The sequence below is a fragment of the Taeniopygia guttata genome, chromosome 21 (assembly GCF_048771995.1).
Source record: "Taeniopygia guttata chromosome 21, bTaeGut7.mat, whole genome shotgun sequence".
Classification (NCBI taxonomy): Eukaryota; Metazoa; Chordata; class Aves; order Passeriformes; family Estrildidae; genus Taeniopygia; species Taeniopygia guttata.
This window is the reverse complement of record NC_133046.1, coordinates 6299418-6318270: the sequence shown is the minus strand read 5'-3', so window position 1 is coordinate 6318270 and position 18853 is coordinate 6299418. Positions and strand designations below refer to the sequence as shown.

Sequence of the window (18853 nt, the reverse complement as noted above, 5' to 3'; positions counted from 1 at the left end):
GAGTGTTTGATATCAGTAATAATTAAGTGTGACATGGGTGCAAAAGTAAAATTTTTGGTTTCTAGATTAGGGGTCCAAAGGGGACAAGATGGAGGAAATTGGGTGTGCCTTGTCCTTTTTCTCCTTCTTCATGCCCTCCATGTTTCACTGTGGTGTTGGCATTTTTCTGTTGGTTCAGGCTGGGGACACACTGTCCAACGTAGGTGACAGATATTGGCACGTTATTGTAAATCCAGCACAGGTAGTTTGTGGTATTTAATGTTTGTACCATCCCACTGAGGGCAGAGCCCCACACGCTGCCCTGCAGGACAGAGCTGCGGCAGGGCAGCAGAACATGGTAGAGATAAACAGAATAAACAACCTTGAAACAGCACAAATTATGACTTTTTTGGCAGCGGGGCTGACAGACAGAGACTTTCTACAATCTGGGAATCATCAACACCTCAGATTCCAACATCACCTAAAACGTTTCTTTGGGATTTTCAGATTGGGATTTTCAGATTCACTGCCAGGGGAGGAGCAACCCATCAGCAGATTTCACTTCCAGCAGGACAAACTTCCAGGGGTCTCCCACGCAAAAAAGGCAGAATTTGGGTGTATAAATCCAACCCCCCACTGCCTCCCTCGCTCCTGCCCTTCGTGGGACGGGGGAATCTCTCCCAGCACTTACTCTGGCCGTACTGGCCGTACTGGTAGCCGGCCACGGGGTCCACGCTGTAGCTGGTGGTGCTGTAGGTGGGGGGACAGTAGGACTGCGAGGTCGGGAGACTCTCCACGGACTTGATGGAGTCGCTGCGCTGGCTGCAGCTGGCCGAGATGGAGTTGGTGCTGTCCAGCCCGCCGTGCAGGGGAGAGATGGAGAAATCGGCCTGCGGCTGCGGCGGGACCCCGCTGGGGTTGCTCAGGATGCTCATCACCTGCAGAGACACCGAGAAACCGTCAGGGGCTGGGTGAGAGGATAAACAGCCCCCAAAAATATGTGATTTGGGGTGGACAGAGCCCACACGGGTGGGAGAGCCCAGCTCTGCTCCCCCAGACCCCACCGGGGCTCTCCTGGAACCCTGAACACAGCGGCTCCACTCAGCCCATTCGGATTTTGAGGGTATTTTGTTGCCCTGCCAATGACGAGCACAAGGGGCATGGAAAACCAGGAGAAAAATCCCGATTTTCCCAAAAGGACGGTGAGGACAGCTCCGGTTCTCGGGAAGTCAGATTTGCAAAGGTCCCCAAGCAAAGCACATCAAACCCTGGCTGGCTTTGATGCAGCTTCAGGGGCTGAAACGTCCGAGGTCCCTTTGCCCCCAAAAGTTAAAGGGTAACAGGTCCTGGTCCGGCTCCTCTCAGTGCTCGGTTGGAAAATGTAATTGAATTTACACACAAAAAAAATCTTCCTGCTTTGAGACCTGAACCAGATGAACTAATTGGGTTTTTGTTGGTGTTTTTTTTTTCCTCCTATTTTTTTTTTTAATTTTTTTTTTCCCAACAAAAATGCCAGATTTGTTCCCGGGGCTGAGCTGGGGGTGAGGCTGTGCCCTTCACACGGGGACCCCGGTCCCGCCAGGGAGCAGCAGAATTTCCCCGGGCTAATTCCGAGTTAAGGGTGGAAAAGGTTGGCAGGGGAAGGGCCGGGGGTTCCTGAAGCCTCTCGGTCGTGTCGGGGCTGGGGCGGGGGGAGCGGGGACAGGGGACGGTCACCTCGGGGGGGCGGCCGGCGCTCAGATGCCGAGCGGGCTCCAAATCTCCGAATTTAGCATAACCTTATTGACATCAATTAAAGTGGCAAATTGGAAATATTTGGAGCCTGGCAAGTGGTAAAATGAGCCCTTTATCCGCCAGCAGCGGCCTGGTGAGCTTTTGTGCCGGGGCTGCATTCTCGGGAAGGACACTGGGGGGGTTTATGGGGCCGAGGATCCCCTTCCTGCTCACCCCGACACCTTCCCGGCCCCTCCTCCCCGCCCCAGCGGGCTCGGGGTGAATGCCCAGCCACGAGCTGGCCTCTGCTTTCTAAAGCATCTCCTCCTCCCCCCGGAAGGGCTCGGGAGTGCTGCAAAGACACTTTGCCTTGATGGAAAATCCCCTCCCGGCTCCGCTCCTGGAGGAGAATTTGTCCGGGAGGGGAACTCGGCGGAGGGGGTTGGGTAAAATCCTGGAAAATCCATCTAACTGCCAGCGCGGGGCTGGGCTGGGTGTGGGGCTGGGGCATGGCAATGAGCTTTGAGCGAGGGAAGGGCTCGTTTTCCCCATCCCTGGCTCGTTCCTCCCCATCCCGGGCTCGATGTCCCCATCCCGATCTCGTTCCCCCCATCCCGGTCTCGATGTCCCCATCCCGGTCTCGATGTCCCCATCCCGGTCTCGATGTCCCCATCCCGGGCTCGATGTCCCCATCCCAGTCTCGATGTCCCCATCCCGGTCTCGATGTCCCCATTCCGGGCTCGATGTCCCCATCCCGGTCTCGATGTCCCCATCCCGGGCTCGTTGCCCCCATCCCGGTCTCGATGTCCCCATCCCGGGCTCGATGTCCCCATCCCGGGCTCACTGACCCCTCCTCCTCCTCCTTTCCACCCCGCACCGAGCTCAGACCTCTCCGCTGCTCCCCAAAAGTTAAACCCGGCTCAGCTGCCCGCACGCCGAGCTCGGCAGAGCCTCCAGGAGCTCTCCAGGGTTCAAGCCCCGAGGTGCTTCCACGAGGATGTTCAGCCCTAAAAATGTCCCCGTGGAGCTCCCCGGGCCAAGGACCGGGCGGTGAAGAGAGGAAAATGCGTTTAACGACCAGGAGAGTGGGTTCATCCAGGACTGGGGTGCTGAGCTGCCCTGGGGGTGCAACAGGGACCCCCCCAGGCTCTGCGGAGTGGGGAAATCACGGAAGGGCAGTTTGGGGGGGCTCCCCTAAATCCCACAAACCCCGGCCTGGCTCAGCCCCAATCCCCCGGGTTCAGGCGGAGCTCCGGGCTGGAGCATCCCCTGGGCTGGAGGAGCTGGATCCGTGTCCCGAGGGACACCCAGAGCCCCCAGGCATGGCTGGAGCGAATTCCCGAGCAAAGCCGGCTGTTCAAAACAACAAACACGCGTGGAAAACACAGACGTGGGGCTCGGGAGTTTTTCCTGGGAGCTCTGCCCTCCCTGAGCTGTGCGGGCCGGGCAGTGCGAGCCCAGCCGAGCCCTGCAGGTGCAGAGAGGATTTCAGGCGCTGGAATCACTCAGGAGCAGCGGGGTTTGTGCTGCTTTCCCTCCCTCCCGGCCACGGCCCCGCAGTGCCGCAGCTGCTTCTGATTATTCCGAGAAAAGCACCGGCTCCCCGAGGCAGGGAGAGCCACATTAACACTTCCTTTTAGGAAAAAAAAAAGGGGGATGTAAAGCAAGGCTGGCAAATGAAAGCCAGATTCACACTCCAAATTCAGGGAGCGGGGCAGATGCTTCCACAAATACCGCTAAAAAAAAACAAAAAAAAAAAGGAATTGGCTTTAATGGGTGGGAATCGGGAGCGGTTCCTGAGCTCAGCGCTGCCCCTGGAGTCTCTCAGCAGCCCCGGCCCTGCGGAGTTCCCGGTCCCTGCTCCCCCCTCGGGATCCTGCAGGGACCCTGCCCCGCCGGGGGACAGCTCAGCCCGGCCCGAACCCCAATTTCCCTCTGGGAACCCATCAGGACACCGGAATTCCATCCCAGCCCTGCGGAATTCCCGGTCCCTGCTCGCCCCTCGGGACCCTGCAGGGAAAGGAAGGGCTGAATTTCCCTCTGGGAACCCATCAGGACACCGGAATTCCATCCCAGCCCTGCGGAATTCCCGGTCCCTGCTCCCTCTCCGGGACCCTGCAGGGAAAGGAAGGGCTGAATTTCCCTCCGGGAATCCATCAGGACACTGGGATTCCCTCCCAGCCCTGCTGGGGCGGGGGATTCATCCCAGCTGGATGTTCCCATGGATTTGGGGTGGCCGAGGGGACCCTGACAGCCCCAAAACTGTCCGGTCCCTCTCCAAGAATGCTGGAAGCCCGTGCCCTTCCTGCACAGGCTGGGGGGGGATTTGGGGCTGAGAATTCCCTTCACGGACAGGCTGGGGGGGATTTGGGGCTGAAAATTCCCTTCTTGCACAGGCTGGGGGGATTTGGGGCTGAGAATTCCCTTCCTGCACAGGCTGGGGGGGATTTGGGGCCGAAAATTCCCTTCCTGCACAGGTTGGGAGGATTTGGGGCTGAGAATTCCCTTCCTGCACAGGCTGGGGGGGATTTGGGGCTGAGAATTCCCTTCCTGCACAGGCTGGGGGGATTTGGGGCTGAGAATTCCCTTCCTGCACAGGCTGGGGGGGATTTGGGGCCGAGAATTTCCTTCACAGACAGGCTGGAGGGGATTTGGGTCTGAGAATTCCCTTCCTGCACAGGCTGGGGGGGATTTGGGGCTGAGAATTCCCTTCCTGCACAGGCTGGAGGGGATTTGGGGCTGAGAATTCCCTTCCTGCACAGGCTGGGGGGGATTTGGGGCTGAAAATTCCCTTCCTGCATAGGCTGGGGGGATTTGGGGCCGAGAATTCCCTTCCTGCACAGGCTGGGGGGATTTGGGGCTGAGAATTCCCTTCCCGGACAGGCTGGGGGGGATTTGGGGGTGAGAATTCCCTTCCTGCACAGGCTGGGGGGATTTGGGGCTGAGAATTCCCTTCCTGCACAGGCTGGGGGGGATTTGGGGGTGAGAATTCCCTTCCTGCACAGGCTGGGGGGGATTTGGGGCTGAGAATTCCCTTCCTGCACAGGCTGGGGGGGATTTGGGGCTGAGAATTCTCTCACAGACAGGTTGGGGGGATTTGGGGCTGAGAATTCCCTTCCTGCACAGGCTGGGGGGGATTTGGGGCTGAGAATTCCTTTCCCAGACAATCTGGGGGGATTTGGGGCTGAGAATTCCCTTTCTGCACAGGCTGAGGGGGATTTGGAGCCGAAAATTCCCTTTCTGGGCAGGCTGGGGGGATTTGGGGCTGAGAATTCCCTTCCTGCACAGGCTGGGGGGATTTGGGGCTGAGCTCCCTGAGCTCTGCACAGGTCCAGCCGAGGGCAGATCCGATTTTCCCCACGCCAGGACATGATGGGATTTGGAATATCGAGAGGGAACCCGAGGCTCCCGTTCCCTCCTTCCACTCCAAGCCTGCAGAGCCCTCCCGGGCCCGCGTCCCCTGACTTCTCCCAGCTGCAGAAACTCATTTTCCAGGCCACTTTTGAACTCTGGATCCCCTCCTCAAGAATGCAAAGTCCTTCTCCCTTCCCTCTCTGACCTTGCTGCCTTCTAATTTATTACTTCTTGGTGCATTATCATCCCTGACTAAAAAATCAATGCCCGCTCCACATCTGCCGGGGTTTATCTGCCGGGGGATCTGCTCGCTGTCCATCAGCGGGGCTGACAGCGGGACCGTCCCTTTCCCTCCCTCTCATCCCCGTCCTCTCCCTTCTCCCGGCCCAAATCCATCCGTGGGCTCGCACTCGGGGCCGGGTCGATGCCAGCAGCCTCGGGGCTCGCCCCCCAACTTTCCCGAGGTCACTTTTGCGGTGGGGACGAGCGGGGAGAGGTCCTGGAGTGCGAGACGGATGCACAAAGACCCTCCTGGATGAAAGCACAGCTCCCCCCTCACCTCCCGCTGCTTCCTCCCTCCCTCCTCACTGCTCCCCCCGCTCCCCCCGGGACGTTTCATCGCTCTCTCCCCTACTAGAAAAGGAGGAGAGTTTAAAAAATGTAATTAATTCCCTCCATTTCTGAGCTGGCCCTCAGGGCCTGTGGCCGCGGAAGCTGCGGCGGGGGAAATGTGCACCCTTTATGATAAAGGGAGGCGGCTCTGGGGAGGGAAGCGCAATTAGGACCTTCCAGCTGGGCAATCAGGATCGGCTTTTGGGGCGCAGGGGGCCGGAGGGGACCCCAGAGATGGGGACAGATAAGAGAGGGGCAAGGGCAGGGCAGCAGCCGAGTTTGGTGGCCAGGCCTGGCCCTGGCAGAGCCGGCGGCTGCTCCTCGGTGGCTGCTGAGGACACGGGACATCCCTGAGTGACCACGGCTCTGGCCCTAAAACATCCCTGAGTGACCACGGCTCCAGCCCTAAAACATCCCTGAGTGACCACGGCTCCAGCCCTAAAACATCCCCAGAGTGACCACGGCTCCTGCCCTAAAACATCCCCAGAGTGACCACGGCTCCAGTCCTAAAACATCCCTGAGTGACCACAGCTCCTGCCCTAAAACATCCCTGAGTGACCACAGCTCCTGCCCTAAAACATCCCTGAGTGACCACAGCCCCTGCCCTAAAACATCCCTGAGTGACCACAGCTCCTGCCCTAAAACATCCCAGAGTGACCACGGCTCCGGCCCTAAAACATCCCAGAGTGACCACAGCTCCTTCCCTAAAAAATCCCCGGAGTGACCACAGCTCCTTCCCTAAAAAATCCCCGGAGTGACCACAGCTCCTTCCCTAAAACATCCCTGAGTGACCACGGCTCCAGCCCTAAAACATCCCTGAGTGACCACGGCTCCTTATCTAAAACATCCCCGGAGTGACCACGGCTCCAGCCCTAAAACATCCCTGAGTGACCACGGCTCCAGCCCTAAAACATCCCTGAGTGACCACAGCTCCTGCCCTAAAACATCCCTGAGTGACCACGGCTCCTGCCCTAAAACAAATCCCTGAGTGACCACGGCTCCAGCCCTAAAACATCCCAGAGTGACCACGGCTCCAGCCCTAAAACATCCCTGAGTGACCACAGCTCATTCTCTAAAACATCCCAGAGTGACCACGGCTCCAGCCCTAAAACATCCCTGAGTGACCACAGCTCCTGCCCTAAAACATCCCAGAGTGACCACGGCTCCTGCCCTAAAACATCCCTGAGTGACCACGGCTCCTGCCCTAAAACATCCCTGAGTGACCACGGCTCCTGCCCTAAAACATCCCTGAGTGACCACAGCTCCTGCCCTAAAACATCCCTGAGTGACCACGGCTCCTGCCCTAAAACATCCCTGAGTGACCACGGCTCCAGCCCTAAAACATCCCAGAGTGACCACAGCTCCTGCCCTAAAACATCCCTGAGTGACCACGGCTCCTGCCCTAAAACATCCCTGAGTGACCACGGCTCCTGCCCTAAAACATCCCTGAGTGACCACAACTCCTTCCCTAAAACATCCCAGAGTGACCACGGCTCCTGCCCTAAAACATCCCAGAGTGACCACAGCTCCTGCCCTAAAACATCCCAGAGTGACCACGGCTCCTGCCCTAAAACATCCCAGAGTGACCACAGCTCCTGCCCTACAGGACATCCCTGAGTGACCACAGCTCCTGCCCTAAAACATCCCAGAGTGACCACAACTCCTTCCCTAAAACATCACAGAGTGACCACAGCTCCTGCCCTAAAACATCCCAGAGTGACCACAACTCCTTCCCTAAAACATCACAGAGTGACCACGGCTCCTGCCCTAAAACATCCCTGAGTGACCACGGCTCCTGCCCTAAAACATCCCTGAGTGACCACGGCTCCTGCCCTAAAACATCCCAGAGTGACCACGGCTCCTGCCCTAAAACATCCCAGAGTGACCACAGCTCCGGCCCTAAAACATCCCTGAGTGACCACGGCTCCTGCCCTAAAACATCCCTGAGTGACCACGGCTCCTGCCCTAAAACATCCCTGAGTGACCACAGCTCCTGCCCTAAAACATCCCTGAGTGACCACGGCTCCTGCCCTAAAACATCCCTGAGTGACCACGGCTCCAGCCCTAAAACATCCCAGAGTGACCACGGCTCCTGCCCTAAAACATCCCAGAGTGACCACAGCTCCTGCCCTACAGGACATCCCTGAGTGACCACAGCTCCTGCCCTAAAACATCCCAGAGTGACCACAACTCCTTCCCTAAAACATCACAGAGTGACCACAGCTCCTGCCCTAAAACATCCCTGAGTGACCACAGCCCCTGCCCTAAAACATCCCAGAGTGACCACAACTCCTTCCCTAAAACATCACAGAGTGACCACGGCTCCTGCCCTAAAACATCCCTGAGTGACCACGGCTCCTGCCCTAAAACATCCCTGAGTGACCACGGCTCCTGCCCTAAAACATCCCAGAGTGACCACAGCTCCTGTCCTAAAACATCCCTGAGTGACCACGGCTCCTGCCCTAAAACATCCCAGAGTGACCACAGCTCCGGCCCTAAAACATCCCTGAGTGACCACGGCTCCTGCCCTAAAACATCCCTGAGTGACCACAGCTCCGGCCCTAAAACATCCCTGAGTGACCACAACTCCTTCCCTAAAACATCACAGAGTGACCACGGCTCCAGCCCTAAAACATCCCTGAGTGACCACGGCTCCAGCCCTACAGGACATCCCTGAGTGACCACGGCTCCAGCCCTAAAACATCCCAGAGTGACCACAGCTCCTGCCCTAAAACATCCCTGAGTGACCACGGCTCCAGCCCTAAAACATCCCAGAGTGACCACAGCTCCTGCCCTAAAACATCCCCTGGAGTGACCACGGCTCCTGCCCTAAAACATCCCCAGAGTGACCACGGCTCCTGCCCTAAAACATCCCTGAGTGACCACGGCTCCTACAAAACATCCCAGAGTGACCACGGCTCCTGCCCTAAAACATCCCTGAGTGACCACGGCTCCAGCCCTAAAACATCCCTGAGTGACCACGGCTCCAGCCCTAAAACATCCCTGAGTGACCACGGCTCCTGCCCTAAAACATCCCAGAGTGACCACGGCTCCTGCCCTAAAACATCCCTGAGTGACCATCCCTGAGTGACCACAGCTCCTGCCCTAAAACATCCCTGAGTGACCATCCCTGAGTGACCACGGCTCCTGCCCTAAAACATCCCAGAGTGACCACGACTCCTTCCCTAAAACATCCCAGAGTGACCACAGCTCCTGCCCTACAGGACATCCCAGAGTGACCACGGCTCCTGCCCTAAAACATCCCTGAGTGACCACGGCTCCTGCCCTAAAACATCCATGAGTGACCACGGCTCCAGCCCTAAAACATCCCAGAGTGACCACAGCTCCTTCCCTATAATATCCCTGAGTGACCACAGCTCCTGCCCTAAAACATCCCAGAGTGACCACGGCTCCTTCCCTAAAACATCCCCTGAATGACCACGGCTCCAGTCCTAAAACATCCCTGAGTGACCACAGCTCCTGCCCTAAAACATCCCAGAGTGACCACGGCTCCTACCCTAAAACATCCCAGAGTGACCACAGCTCCAGCCCTAAAACATCCCTGAGTGACCATCCCTGAGTGACCACGGCTCCTGCCCTAAAACATCCATGAGTGACCACGGCTCCAGCCCTAAAACATCCCTGAGTGACCATCCCTGAGTGACCACGGCTCCTGCCCTAAAACATCCCAGAGTGACCACGGCTCCTGCCCTACAGGACATCCCTGAGTGACCACGGCTCCTGCCCTAAAACATCCCTGAGTTACCACAGCTCCAGCCCTACAGGACATCCCAGAGTGACCACGGCTCCTGCCCTAAAACATCCCTGCCACCCCTCGTGCCCTGCCCTCCCAGACAATTTTGGGGTGGACCCAGCCCCATCCTTCCCATCTTTCTCTCTCCCCCTGCTCCCGGCAGAAGGAAAAACCCTTCCCCACATTAATGCTTTTTGATCTCTGTGGATTCATTTCCACTTGGCGGGAAGAGGAAGAGTCGATTATTCCACACATACATTAAATGGGAACAAAATGAAGAGGTGACTGTAGGACGGCTGAAAGCCGAAGAAAGAGTTAGGAGGAGATAAATACACTTTCCCCAAAGATCTCCACTTGAAAGGAGGATAAATATATGCAAATATGCCCCTAGGTAGGACTAAAATGACTTGTGTAGCAATCACTAACACTGCACTCACAAAACCAAGCAATTAATTTTGAATATTTTCTAAATCACCGCAGCCAGCTGAGCTGGATCCCAGCATTCCCAACCCAGCACCCGTTAAATTTGCTTTGCAGATCCAGAGGGTGCTTCCACCCTTCCTGCACCTGGAAAATCCCTGATGCGGGTCACTGCAGCCGGGCAGGGTTTGTGGTGGGGTTTGCTGGGCACGGGGTGCTCCTCAGGACCATGGGGTGTTCTCCAAGCCCAGCGATTCCCTCCGGGATGACCTCGCTGACCTTGAGCTCAGCCCTGCCTCTCCTGGGTGTGCTCAAAGCCTCCACTCGGATTTTGGGGCGATTCAAGGTTGACAAACCGAGGGCTGCTCCCCAGCCTCACCCCCCGGGTGTTCATCCCTTCTCCAGGAGCTGAGGGGACGAGGAGCCCCCACAACCCCACAGCTCCTCCCGATATGGGCCGGCTCCAGGGCTGCTGCTGGGGAGCTGCAAAATCCCAATTTCCAACCCCAAACCTCGGCTGGAAAACACGTGGAGATCTGGGAACGGAACACGTCGTGCCTGAATCCTGCATTCCTTAATTCCTTACACCCCACATGGCACCAGAGCCCTCCAGAGAGGCCCCAAACAACAAAATCCAGCCCCAAAGGCTGAGGGACGCTGCGGCGCCGCGGGGAAGGGCTCTGGGACACGGCAGATGACATGGAGATGAGCGCTGTGCCCTAAAATGGCCCTGCTCCGCTGCATGGATGGGAAGCCGACGATGGAGAGGGCTCGGGGAGGTGGGATGGAGCTGGGGATGCGATGGAGCTGCGGCACAGCGGAGCCACGGCGGCTGCGAGGGCCGAGGAGGAGGAGGAGGAGGAGGAAGAGGAGCGGGGAAGGCGGTGGGAGGTTGTTACCTGATTGTTCAGGGCTATGGTGAGGTTCCAGCGGGAGCACTGCATCTTGTTTTGGGCACCCTGCTTCTGTAGGGATGTACAAATCACAGACAAGGTCTGAGGAAAAGGCTCTAAGCTACGCGGAAAGAGCGGCGGGGGCTGGGCCAGGGGGGATAGGAGAGAATTCGGCGTGGGAAAGGAGCAGTGGGGATCCCACGAGGGAATCGGGAGCACCGCGGGGTCAAACGTACTCTGAGGGCTCCGAGAAATCCCACGGGAAGAGCAGGAATTATGTCAAAAGCTGCTTGGTCTGGGGACATGGGTCACGGTCCCTGTCCTGGGACACCAAACTCGGCCCTGGGACACCAAACTGAGCTTTAGGACACCAAACTCAGCCCTGGGACACCAAACTCGGCTTTGGGACACCAAATTCTGCCTTGGGAACCAAACTTGGCTGTGGGATACCAAACTCTGCTTTGAGACACCAAAGTCTGCTCTGGGACACCAAACTCTGCCCTGGGACACCAAACTCTGCCCTGGGACACCAAATTCTGCTTTGGGGACACCAAACACTGTTTTGGGACACCAAATTCTGCCCTGGGACACCAAATTCAGCCCCAGGACACCAAACTCTGCCTTGGGACAGCAAATTCTGCCTTGGGTCACCAAACTCTGCCGTGGGACACCAAACTTTGCTCTGGGACACCAAACTCGGCTTTGGGAGACCAAATTCTGCCTTGGGAACCAAACTTGGCTGTGGGATACCAAACTCTGCTTTGAGACACCAAACTCGGCCCTGGGACACCAAATTCTGCCTCGGGAGACCAAACTCTGCTCTGGGACACTAAACTTTGCCCTGGGACACCAAATTCTGCTCCGGGACACCAAATTCTCCTTTGGGGACACCAAACTCTGCCCTGGGACACCGAAGTCTGACCTGGGACACCAAACACTGTTTTGAGACACCAAACTCTCCTCTAGGACACCAAATTCTGCTTTGGGGACCCCGAACTCTGTCCTGGGACACCAAATTCTGCTCTGGGACACCAAACTCTGTCCTGGGACACCAAACTCTCCTTTGGGGACACCAAACTCAGCTCTGGGACAACAAATTCTTCTTTGGGGACACCAAACACTGTTTTGGGACTCCAAAGTCTGCTCTGGGAACACCAAACTCTGCTTTGGGGACACCAAATTCTGCCCTTGGACATCAAACTCAGCCTTGGGACACCAAACTCTGCCCTGAGACCCCAAACTCTGCTCTGGGACACCAAACTCTGCCTTGTTTGCTCAGCAAACAACTCCACCCTGGTGCTGCTCCCATCCTCCGCGTGTCCAACCTTGCATTTCCCCGTGAATATTTCAGAAGGGAGGGTCTGGGTGGGAAAATCCGCCTGGTGGAATGAGGAACCCTGGGACACTTCACCCCGAGCATCCGGGGCAGGAACACCCATCCTTGCTTGAGGAGTTTTGGGACAAAATCGCCTTGGAGAGAAAGCAGGAAGGCAGAACCACGGAATATTGGAATTCCCAAACGCTTCCAGACCAATGGAAGGAATTGGGGGGGAGATTTGGGGTTGGAAATGGGTCGGGTTTGTGGCTTTTGTTCTGCATTTTTGGGTCTGTTTGGAGTCAGCTCAGACCCGCTGGGGGTAGGTGGGGAACGAGAAGCTTTGGGGGTCTTGGTGAGGGATACAAAACGTCAAGAGAGGAACAAACACACCCCAAGGTTCCCCATAAAACAGCCCAAAACCTGCGGCCGTGCTGCCAGAGCGGCACCGAGGGGGTCTCAGCAAATTCCAGCTGCTTCTGGAACTTCTCTTATTCCTCTGACAAAGCCAGACCTGAACCCACAGCAAAGTCTCTTCTCTTCCTCCCTCGTCCCTCCTCTCCCTCTCTCCATTCCCATTCCCGATCCCGGAAGCTCAGCCCCGCAGGGCCCACTGATGGAGATTCCAAAGGAGATTTCCTGGGATGCTCCGAGCCCACTCCAGAGCCCCCCGTGCCCGGGGAGTGCAGGGGAGCCTCTGCCAGGTTTGGACAATCTTGGCCTCTCCAAATGGAGGAAAGTTAAAATTGCAGAGACTCTTTCCACGACAGCGCTCCTGTCATCTGTGGACATGTTTGCCAGCAGGGCCAGAAAATGACGTAGCGCAGGATAAGTGAGTTTTGTTTCTTTCTTTTTGTGTTGCTTTTATAGGTTGTTGTTTGTTATGTTATTCTTGTAATGTTATATAATGTTCTTTTTTCTTATCTTATATATTTTGATAAATAAATTAGGCGCTAGCTAGGGGTATAGGGTAGCCACAAGCCAGTTGGGTAGCTGATAGTGAGTAGGGACAGATTCCAATTATCTCATAACGCGACGATTTAAAACCGAATTGGACCAAATTACCGGACTTGTCCAAGGTGGACGGGCCACCTTTACTTAACCCGGAAAAGGAACATCTATGATTTATATGGGTTCGAAAAACTGCCAGAGGAGCTGCAACCACAAAGAATCCCCCGTGGGTCCCAGCGCCTGGCCCCAGGAGAGGCTGCTCCATGAGTTGATAGCCCAGTGGGCTCATTGATAGCCCAGTGGGCTCATTGATAGCCCTGTGGGATCATTGATAGCCCCGTGGGCTCATTGATAGCCCCGTGGGCTCATTGATAGCCCCATGGGCTCATTGATAACCCCATGGGCTAATTGATAGCCCCATGGGCTCATTGATAACCCCGTGGGCTCATTGATAGCCCTGTGCGGTCATTGATAGCCCCGTGGGGTCATTGATAGCCCCGTGGGGTCATTGATAGCCCTGTGGGGTCATTGATAGCCCTGTGGGATCATTGATAGCCCCGTGGGCTCATTGATAGCCCCGTGGGCTCATTGATAGCTCCATGGGCTGAATGATAGCCCCATGGGCTCATTGATAGCCCCATGGGCTCATTGATAGCCCTGTGGGTTCATTGATAGCCCTGTGGGCTCATTGATAGCTCCGTGGGCTCATTGATAGCCCCGTGGGCTGAATGATAGCCCCATGGGATCATTGATAGCCCCGTGGGATCATTGATAGCCCCGTGAGCTGATAGCCCCGTGGGCTCATTGATAGCCCTGTGGGTTCATTGATAGCCCCATGGGCTCATTGATAGCCCCGTGGGCTCATTGATAGCCCCGTGGGATCATTGATAGCCCAGTGGGATCATTGATAGCCCAGTGGGCTCATTGATAGCTCCGTGGGCTCATTGATAGCTCCATGGGCTCATTGATAGCCCCGTGGGCTCATTGATAGCCCAGTGGGCTCATTGATAGCTCCATGGGCTCATTGATAGCCCCGTGGGCTCATTGATAGCCCAGTGGGCTCATTGATAGCTCCATGGGCTCATTGATAGCCCCGTGGGCTCATTGATAGCCCCATGGGTTCATTGATAGCCCCGTGGGCTCATTGATAGCCCCGTGGGTTCATTGATAGCCCCGTGGGCTCATTGATAGCCCCGTGGGATCATTGATAGCTCCATGGGCTCATTGATAGCCCAGTGGGCTCATTGATAGCCCCGTGGGCTCATTGATAGCCCCGTGGGCTCATTGATAGCCCAGTGGGCTCATTGATAGCCCCATGGGCTCATTGATAGCCCCGTGGGCTCATTGATAGCCCCGTGAGGTGAATGATATCTCCGTGGGCTCATTGATAGCCCCGTGGGGTCATTGATAGTCCAGTGGGGTCATTGATAGCCCCGTGGGCTCATTGATAGCTCCATGGGCTCATTGATAGCCCCGTGGGCTCATTGATAGCCCCATGGGTTCATTGATAGCCCCGTGGGTTCATTGATAGCCCCGTGGGCTCATTGATAGCCCCGTGGGATCATTGATAGCCCCGTGGGCTCATTGATAGCCCCATGGGCTGAATGATAGCCCAGTGGGCTCATTGATAGCCCATGGGCTCATTGATAGCCCCGTGGCGTCATTGATAGCCCTGTGGGTTCATTGATAGCCCCGTGGGCTCACTGATAGCCCCGGCCCCACGCTGAGGGTGATGCCCGAGGGTTTTGAGCTTTTCTATTTTCCGTGGGTTTGTGACCCTGCAGTTCTTTAGTGCAGAACTCCAAACTCCACACACAGCTCAGCTGCTGCTCTCCCGGTTTGGGCACACACAACAATTCCTCTCCAGGCCTGGCAATCAAGGACACCTCACTGCCTCAGGCCATGGGAAATTAAACAAAAGGGAGTTGGGGGGGCAAATTTGGGGTAAATGACTTCATTAGCTGAAGCTGGAATTGGAGGATTAACCCCCCCAATATGCAAATGGACCGAAGTTACCAAAGTGTGAAAACCGGTGAAAAACCGTGGTTCATTTTTGGACGTAGCCCCTGCCTGAGATGTACCTGAAGACCCTTCAGCAAATACAAGTAATTTTTATTCCCTTAATTTTATCTGGCTGTGTTTTTATGTAGCCCCAAAAGCATCAATAGAGTTTCTAGCCAGGCAGAAGCCTGGGAAAGAGCTGGAGAGAATGTAAATAATTCTTTATCTCTCTTGTTGTTCACATTGTTTATAGTTAAGTTCTATCACTGTGCGTCAAGCACTCAGCACCAATGCTGTGAGTTGTTTTCACTTCAGGACCAGTGGATGTGGTCCTCACGAGGCTCTGTATAAAAGAGCAGTGTGTTTTGAATAAATCAGAGTTTTACTCTCAGCAGCCTTCTGAGTCAGAATCTATTCATTCCCATCCTGCCTCCACAGCAACATCAGGGCCTCTTTTTCTTTCACCCAAAGGAAAATCCCAGCTCCCGAATCCAAGGAAATGCCGCTCCCAGCCCTGCACGGGCTCTCCCTGCGGAGCCCTCGCTGCTGCTGGGCTTTCAGGAGCTGCTGGCTCGTCCCGAACGTGACCCTCCGAACCCTCCCAGAAAACTGGGAATGGGGGATGAAGGAGCTGAGCCTGCTGGGGGCAGTGGGAAAAAGCGGGGAAGGGAGTGGGATCCGCGCTGAAATCCAGGAGCTCAGATGTTCCAGCTCAAACACCTCTCCTGCCCCCAGGTCAGGCTTTTCCCTCTCTCCAGGAAGGGCCATTCCAGGGAAGAGAAACCCTTTGTGTCCCCTGTTTGCCACCGCCCCCAGCTGCTCCACCGTGCCGGGCCCCAGCAGCCCCAATTTCATCCCCAGACTCCCGGAGAGGAGCCCGAGGGATTCGCTGGGCACCACAGGCGATTTCTGAAATCCCCGAGGCGATTTCTCAAATCCCAGAGCTCATTCCTGCCCCTCGGATGGGAGAAACCCGGCAGGATTCACCCCCTCACCCCAAATTCCGCCTGGCCCTAATCCCAAACTCCGCGGTCCGAACATCGCGGTCTGACCGGGCACTGCCCCACCAGGAATTGATGGTTTTAGGAATAAAACCCAACAGGATTGATGAGAAACGGCGCAGGCATACAAAGAGCAGAACGAAATCATTCCCCCGCAGCGCCACGAGAGGCCCGAGGGAGCGGGGCTTGGATCCCGTCCCTCCCCAGGCCCCCAGCTCTCCAAAATCCGCTCGGATGGAGTTTTCTGCCCACTTCGAGGTGACAACTTAAGCAGGGATGAGAGGAATCCTTCCCCGGGTATCTGGGCCCAGCTGGGGTGTCCACACAAACCCCGCTGAGCTCCCGGTGATTGTTTATTTGTGTGCTCATCACAAATAAGGCTCGGAACAACCAGGGGAAAATGCAGAAGCTCCTGGGTTAGCGCCTCGCTCGCCGCCCTTCCCGCTCCCTTGAGGGCACAATTTGAGTTTTTGGCCACGTCTGAAGGTGGCCAAAATTAAAATTATATTTTAGAATATAATTATATTCTATTCTTAATTAAAATGATATTTTAAATTATATTTTAGAACGACAAAGCCAAGCCACCACTACGCGATCTGGACCATCAGAGCAACCAAACGCCACTTTTTAAACCTTTTTTTTTTTTTTTCTCACGGACGCCATCGATGACGAACCGGGAAGGGAAGAAGATGCCCTGATGGAAGGCGGCCCTGCTGGCAGAGCCGCGCCTGTGCCAGGGCGCTGCCTCCCTGAAATCAAACCTTTCCCAAGGAAAACAGCCCCGCATCCACCGCGCGGGATCCGCAGCGCATCCCTCGCCCTCCCGCACAGGCGCCACAACTTCATTCCTTAACCCCACAGCTCCCGGCCGGGCCACGGGATTTGTATGAGAATATTTTGGTCCAAAAGCTGCAAAAACCCGGCAAATCCTCGCTCCGTGCCCGTCCTGGCTGCGGCGCCAGGGGCAGGAGCGCGGCTGCCGCTCCCTCGGCGGCTGGAGCGGAGTTTTGGAGCATCTCCTGCCGCAGAAGTTTAAAAGCACACGAGGCGCTGCCGATCCCGAGATAAACGCTGGCAAAGGGATTAGAGCTACTTAGCGGAGGAGAGGGAAGACTCAGGAAGGGCTGATCATTTCCAAGATATGACTATTTAAAGATAATGATTGCATAAATTTAATTAATGCGTTTTCATGCCGCAAATGGCCGTTTTGTAATTAATGTATCTGGCCTCGCTAAGCATGGGAGATCACATCTCCCGCCCCCTCCCCTCGCGAGCCCCCCTCCGCCTCCCGTTTAATGAAAGACAGAGAGCAGATGACAGAAACAATTTGTCAGCCCGCGCGGGTGTCAGATGCCTAATTGGTTGCGCTGAGTTAGTGGGAAGTGAAGGGGGAGAGGGTCGGCGCTGGGGGGGCTCTTTTCCCTCTCCTCATCCCGAGCTCCGGGCCCGCTGTCCGCGCCGGGGCCGGGGGGAGCGAGGGGAGAAAGTGTTTGGTGTTAATTGCTGGCGATTAGGACGCAGATTGGCTGTGGCAGGCGCTGGGCAGTGACAAGCGGCGACACCCGCGCACAGCTGGCACATGTCAGCGCTGCGGGCAGCGGGGACAGCTCCTGGCCCGGCCGCTCCTGTCGTGCCCGTCCGTCCCGCTTCCCGATCCCAGCCCGATCCCAGCCCGATCCCAGCCCGATCCCAGATACCGATCCCATCCCGATCCCGTCCCGATCCCATCCTGATCCTATCTCGATCCTATCCCACTCCCATCCCGATCCCAGATCCCATCCCACTCCCAGCCCGATCCCATCCCAATCCCAGATACCAATCCCATCCCAATCCCATCCTGAGCCTATCTCGATCCTATCCCACTCCCAGCCCCATCCCAGATCCCAATCCCATCCCAATCCCGTGTGGATCCCATCCTGATCCTATCTTGATCCTATCCCGCTCCCATCCCGAACCCAGATCCCATCCTGCTCCCATATCCCAATCCCATCTGGATCCCATCCAGATCCTATCTCGATCCTATCCCACTCCCATCCTGATCCCAGATCCCGATCCCGGTCCCATCTGGCTCCCATTTGATTCCCATCCCCATTCTATCTCTATCCTACCCTGATCCCATCCCGCTCCCATCCCAATCCCATCCCAATCCCATCCCAATCCCATCCAGATCCTATCTCGATCCCGTCCCGCTCCCATCCCGGTCCCAGATCCCTTCCCAATCCTATTCCAACCCCATCCTGCTCCCATCCCCATCCTATCTCGAGCCTATCCTGATCCCATCCCACTTCCATCCCAATCCCATCCCTATTCTATCTTGATCCCTTCCCAATCCCATCCCACTCCCATCCCAATCCCTTCCCAATCCCATCCCGATTCTATCTCCATCCCATCCCAATCCCATCCTGATCCCAGATCCCTTCCCAAACCCATCCCACTCCCATCCCAATCCCGTCCCAATCCCATCCCAATCCCATCCCGATTCTTTCTCGATCCCATCCCACTCCCACCCTGCTCCCATCCCGCTCCAGTCTCGGATCCACCTCTGCTCCCACCCTCCAGCTCAGCGAGGAACCGGTACCTTGGCGCGGGGTTTGGGGCTCTGGGGAAGAGCTGAACCCCAAAAACCAGAGCCCAGCCCGGGCTTTACCTGCCCTGAGCCCTGTAAGGGAAAATCCCCGTGTCCCACCTGCTCCTGTCCCTGCCGGTTTTAAACCCGAGATTAGGGCAGAGTGGGGTTAATGCACGGACCGGCAGCTGCCGGGGCTCTGCGGGTGCCTTTGCATAGGGTTTGGGGCTGCGGGGAAGAGCTGAACCCCCAAAACCAGAGCCCAGCCCGGGCTTTACCTGCCCTGAGCCCTGC

General features: G+C 56.5%; 1 protein-coding gene across 4 annotated transcripts in view; it reads right to left on the bottom strand.

Annotated features, from left to right (window-relative positions):
• The window catches only part of PAX7 (paired box 7), a 156568-nt gene that overhangs the window by 7143 nt on the left and 130572 nt on the right, over positions 1-18853 (bottom strand). For all 4 annotated transcript variants that reach the window (XM_072917399.1, XM_072917398.1, XM_041720411.2 and 1 more), the window contains exon 9: positions 671-917. In XM_072917399.1, coding sequence (XP_072773500.1) covers positions 671-917 — 247 coding nt within the window. The remainder of the gene's footprint in view (positions 1-670; positions 918-18853) is intronic.